This window comes from Schistocerca nitens, chromosome 2 (assembly GCF_023898315.1).
Source record: "Schistocerca nitens isolate TAMUIC-IGC-003100 chromosome 2, iqSchNite1.1, whole genome shotgun sequence".
In the NCBI taxonomy this organism is placed as follows: Eukaryota; Metazoa; Arthropoda; class Insecta; order Orthoptera; family Acrididae; genus Schistocerca; species Schistocerca nitens.
In genome coordinates this window covers 69,328,501-69,334,500 of record NC_064615.1, presented here as the reverse complement: position 1 = coordinate 69,334,500, position 6,000 = coordinate 69,328,501, and the positions used below count along the sequence as shown (strand labels likewise).

Genomic DNA, 6,000 nt, shown 5'->3' with positions numbered 1-6,000 from the left:
AAACGTTGAACCTTATGGTGGCATTTGAGCACTTTTATAGACGATAAGTGGTCTTAGTGCATGATATTTTGATCTCTTAGGTATCCTGCGCTTCCTTGTTCTTGGCCTTGGTGAAGCTCTACCTTCTTTTCTACACCTCAAGTCGTTGTTCGCCTATTCTGTTCCGGGACTGTGTGTTCGTGATCTCCGCCCAAGCCTGATAGCCTCTTGCGGAACTTGTGCAACATCCTAGTAACCTTTGCAGGCCGATGGCGGTGCGCGATAGGTTAAAAAGGAGCCCGTTACTGGAAGTCACGACGTGACTCAGTTCGCGGCACCTCAGAGCGAGGTCGCTGTTCTGTTCTGGGCGGCAACACAGCTTCCAACACGGCCTCCTTCTGGGCTCGCAAGGGTGTGGACCCAGTAGCAGAAGGAGAGCGAAGTATTGCAATAATGTGACCTGTTTGGCAAGAGATGTTGTCATGTCGGTTCACAATGCATATTTAAGAAAGTAACAGGCAGTGTGGGCAGGCTCTTAATCCTACTGTGCACGAGCTAAGCGCTGGGTTACGCGCTGCTCGGTTATGGGAAAGGAAAATAAGAAATTAAAAATGCCAAGCAGATGGTGTAGAAATTAATTTATTCAGTACATACGTCTAAAATACATCACGAAAATAATGGAACAATCAGGTAACAACAAACAAATGAGTAGATTACATATTTTCATACATTTTCTTTTGTCCAAAAGTGAGCGATTTATTCTTTTTACGTATCGTCTGCTCGCACAACTGTGTGATGATAAGCGCAGCAGAATGTTACATTCGGCAAGCGAGATGGCGCTGACCAGTCATCACGATCGCTGTTACGCAATCCACCGTCCCCTGCTCCGACGTGGATTGCGGCCTACCAGAGAGAATGGAGCCAATCACGACCTTTCCGAACGTAAGGAGTGGGCGGGACCACTGTTCATTTTCTCTGTGTCCTTCTCTCGAAAACAAAAACAAAAATACAGGAGGGTATTACTGCTAGTAGTGGACCACGCGTTTATTAGAGTGAACTTCAACTGAGTGAGATGTGAGTTCGCTTCCGCCGAGTACAAGCAGCGAAGGCAGTACACGATGAAGAATGGCGGCGAGAGTCTGCGATTCGCCGATGGCGCGCCGGACGTGGCGGGGGCAGGAGGTGCACGGCGGCGCCAGCGGCCGAGGAACGATGGGCGGCGTCGACGTCGGCGTCGGTGGGGCCGAGCGCGGCCTAGAAGAAGCCGTCGCCGGTGGGGTCGTTGACCCACGGGTAGTTGTTGGGGCAGCGCACGCACGTCTGCAGGTTGATGGTCTCGCCGGGCAGCTCCTTGCTGGTCAGCTTGCACGAGTGCGGCACCCAGCAGGCGGGGCGGCCCTCGACCACGCACTTCTCCCTCCACGGCTCGAAGTTCTTCACCTCTTGGATGGTCCTCGGGTTCTGGATCCACTGGATCACCTGCGTCATCGTCACGAAGTAGACGTCCTTGTGCGACTCCAGGATCTCGTCGATCCAGTAGAGGAACGCGTCCAGGAACTCGGGGTTGTTCTTCAGCCACGCTGCGTGGAAGTACAGGCCGAGGGGCGCCCTGTTCTTGTTGTAGTGGCGGTTGAAGTTGTGGTTCAGGAAGTTGTAGAACTGGTCACCTGCGAGGACACAAAACGGACATGTATCAGACTCAGTTGTCCATCATCACTTTAGTTTCTTAGAGTTGCACGTGTGCATAAAATGGGAGCGGGGAAGCCAAAAATAGCGGTACACTTGAAACTTCCTGGCAGATTAAAACTGTGTGCCGGACCGAGACTCGAACTCGGGACCTTTGCCTTTCGCGGGCAAGTGCTCTACCATCTGAGTTACCCAAGCACGACTCACGCCCCATTCTCACAGCTTTACGTCTACCAGTACCTCGTCTCCTACCTTCCAAACTCTACAGAAGCTCTCCTGCGAATCTAGCAGAACTAGCACTCCTGAAAGAAAGGATATTGCGGAGACATGGCTTAGCCACAGCCTGGGGGATGTTTCCAGAATGAGATTTTCACTCTGCAGCGGAGTGTGCGCTGATATGAAACTTTCTGGCAGATTAAAACTGTGTGCCGGACCGAGACTCAAACTCAGGACCTTTGCCTTTCGCGGGCAAGTGCTCTATCATCTGAGCTACCCAAGCACGACTCACGCCCCGTCCTCACAGCTTTACCTCTTCCAGTACCTCGTCTCCTGTAAAGTTTGGAAGGTAGGAGACGAGGTACTGGGCGAAGTAAAGCTGTGAGGACGGGCCGTGAGTCGTGCTTGGGTAACTCAGATGGTGCAGCACTTGCACGCGAAAGGCAAAGGTCCCGAGTTCGAGTCTCGGTCTGACACACAGTTTTAATCTGCCAGGAAGTTTCATATCAGCGCAAACTCCACTACAGAGTGAAAATCTCATTCTGGAGCGGTACACTTGTCGTACATCAAATATCCCTTTTGATGTTACTCTCAAATTTTGGATCTGAATTACCGTAGTGTTTGACGGTTTAGGTGGAATTTATGAAGAAATCACAAGTTTACCGTTATAAAATCGTTGTGTGTTTTGTAGAAATGGAACTAAGAAAGAGTAAGACAGGGAAACCTAAATGTGAGCGACTTATTTCTCTATGGTCTGCGCCGGCCGCGGTGGTCTCGCGGTTCTAGGCGCGCAGTCCGGATCCGTGCGACTGATACGGTCGCAGGTTCGAATCCTGCCTCGGGCATGGATGTGTGTGATGTCCTTAGGTTAGTTAGGTTTAAGTAGTTCTAAGTTCTAGGGGACTGATGACCACAGCAGTTGAGTCCCATAGTGCTCAGAGCCATTTGAACCATTTTTCTATGGTCTGCAAGCGACGGAAGAATTATCGTCTGTGAAAGATCAAACTGTCAGTCCATAAAACAGTGGAGAAAATATTTGTCACTGATCTCGGGTCTATGACAGAGATTCTAGTATTCAGAAACTATATGGCAGCCTGAAATGACTAGACTAGGTGTCGAAAACCGTAGCTTACATGAAACGTTGTTTGTTGCGTGTTGATTCATGCAGACAAAACGTCTCGACACCAGTTGGCATTGAGTAATTTTGGTGCACATAGCGTGAAATCGACACGAATAACAGGTGCGACCTTATGTCACCTTGGTTTTAGTCCCCAGTTGTATAAATACTCTCTCCACGCAGTATATGCGGGTTTTTAAATTGTAATAGCCTGATATTTGGCACTAGTCGTATTACTGATAGTGGAAATGCGTTCTTTGATCTGTTAAAGTACAAACTGCTGTTGTGAATGACATACCTGGAGTCTGGGAATTATCTGAATTGGTCAAAAGAGAAAGAAAGAGAGAGAGAGAAAGAGAGAGAGTGAGAGAGAGAGAGAGAGAGAGAGAGAGAGAGAGAGAGAGGCAGAGAGTTGGTCTTGACTTGTGAGAAAAACCCTGGCACTCTTTGTTTGATTTACGGAAACCATAGCAGACAGAAAAGAGAACAACTCAACTGACACCCCACACGGAGGAGTAGCAGAAGCTGAGTTTAATTTCCCGTCGCCGTAGAAATCATTTGTGATGGAAGTAATTTTTGATGGTATTGTGGAAAAGCTATCATGCTTAATATTTTAATAAAAAGTTGTCCAGGTGGCAATAACGTACTGTCATTTTTTTTTTAAATTTTGAGCAGTTCTTGATAAGGTACCAGTCGGTAGTGCACAGCCACTCGCCCTGAGGACTGGCTGCCTGTGTTGTCTTCGTCATTTCATCACCATCATTCGTAACAGTGGCTAGATTGGACTGTGTAAAAAAATGGACTGTGTAACAACTGGAACTTTGTACAGGCGCTGATGACCACGGAGTTGAGCGCCCCACAAACCAAACATCATCATCATCGACAGCGGCTCACGTCATTTGGAGGCTTCGGTCTGAGAATGGTCTTATAGACCGAAACCAGTTACCAGAATGTAAAATAATTTTTATTTTTATTTTCGTTAATTGCGATGGAGAATGAGATCAGAAGCACAAGGAGAAGGAAAATCTTTCACCTGAAATGATATAGAACAGACATTAATTGGCATACTGAGAATAGCAACGGGTTCCAGCTGTAACTCATTTACAAAAATTGAACTACATCCGATACCAGTATCAGCATGCTTTTCAGAGCAATGATGAGTCTCCTGAATGTTTTTTGTGTTACGGAAATATGTTGAACTGAATAATAAGGTGCAAGGAGAACCTCTCGATTAAGAAGATCACACGAATCAAACTGGTTGCTGGCAATTTCAGTGTGTGTGCACAAAATGAGCAAAGGAGACGACATAGCCAGGATACGACTGCGCACCTGTGAGGATGTTGGAGCAGGAGTCGACCATAGCGCAGCCGGGCAGGTACTCGTCGAACTGCGGGTCCTCGCGGCGGTCCAGCTCGTTCATGACCATCTCCCAGACGGCGTGGCTGCGCGTCGGGCAGTGCTGCAGGTTGCCGTGGCAGCGGTGCGGCATGCGGAAGTACATGGTGTACGGCCACAGCGGCGGGTTGGAGAGCGGCGCCGTGATGGTCGAGTCGTACAGGAAGGCCTGCTCCTCCATCATGGTGAACTGGTTGTTGCCGCCGACGCGCAGGTAGGGCGCGCGCACGCCCACCACGCTGTTGTCTGTGAGGTTGGCGAACTTCTCGATGATGATGCGGGTGCCCGCCATCTCCTTGGCCCAGTCGTCCACGGTCGCGTTGCTCCAGAACTGCTCGTCGTCATTGTGCCTGTAGGCCACAGAGAAAGGCGGTCATTCGTGAGGCCCAAAATACTCGTAGTGAACAAGTCGCTCTAGCTGCGAACGGAACTATAAGAGACTAAGATCTGATGAAGACAACATGACCACGTATCACCCACTCATTCCAGAAAACTTGTACAATACTGACCACTAAAACTGCTACACCACGAAGATGACGTGCTACAGACGCCAAATTTAACCGACAGGAAAAGATGCGGTGATATGCAAATAATCAGCTTTTCAGAGCACTCACACAAGGCTGGCGCCGGTGGCGACACCTACGACGTGCTGACACGAGGAAAGTTTCCAACAGATTTCTCATACACAAACAGCAGTTGACCGGCGTTGGCTGGCCATTTTTTCGGATGAATCCAGGTTCTGTTTACAGCATCATGATGGTCGCATCCGTGTTTGGCGACATCGCGTGTATTCGTGATCGCCATACCGGGGTATCATCCGGCGTGATGGTATGGGGTGCCATTGGTTACACGTCTCGGTCACCTCTTGTTCGCATTGACGGCACTTTGAACAGTGGACGTTACATTTCAGATGTGTTAGGATCCGTGGCTCTACCCTTCATTCGATCCCTGCGAAACCCTACATTTCAGCAGGATAATGCACGACCGCATGTTGCAAGTCCTGTACGGGCCCTTCTGGATAAAGAAAATGTTCGACTGCTGCCCTGGTCAGCACATTCTCCAGATCTCTCACCAACTGAAAACGTCCGGTCAATGGTGGCCGAGCAACTGGCTCGTCACAATACGCCAGTCACTACTCTTGATGAACTGTGGTATCGTGTTGAAGCTTCATGGGCATCCAAGCTCTGTTTGACTCAATGCCCAGGCGTACCAAGGCCGTTATTACGGCCAGAGGCGGTTGTTCTGGGTACTGATTTCTCAGGATCTATGCACCCAAATTACGTGAAAATGTAATCACATGTCAGTTTTAGTATAATATATTTGTCCTATGAATACGCATTTATCATCTGCATTTCTTCTTGGTGTAGCAATTTTAATGGCCAGTAGTGTAAAAACTAAGGTATCGTATAACATGGCAAAAACGAGGAGAGAGAATTTTTGAGCTGACTGTTGCTAGATTACAGCTAGCGAACGTTTTCAATGTTCTTATATTTCCGCTTTCTTCCCTGCTCTGAATCTGAAACATAAGAAAAGCTCAAAGGGAATTTCTATACTCGGCTGGAGAACAAAGCTCAGAGAATGCGAGATGAGCCGCGGTGGTCCATGGC

The 6,000-nt window shown here is 48.7% G+C and overlaps 1 protein-coding gene across 1 annotated transcript in view; it reads right to left on the bottom strand.

The window, feature by feature from the left end:
• Positions 1 to 602: 602 nt before the first annotated feature.
• Positions 603 to 6,000, bottom strand: part of LOC126235720 (chitin deacetylase 1) — a 69,775-nt gene continuing 64,377 nt past the window's right edge. Inside the window, exons 6-7 of the mRNA XM_049944491.1 lie at positions 4,328 to 4,743; positions 603 to 1,646 (exon numbers count right to left, since the gene is read on the bottom strand). Coding sequence (XP_049800448.1) covers positions 1,234 to 1,646; positions 4,328 to 4,743 — 829 coding nt within the window. The 3' untranslated portion in view covers positions 603 to 1,233. The remainder of the gene's footprint in view (positions 1,647 to 4,327; positions 4,744 to 6,000) is intronic.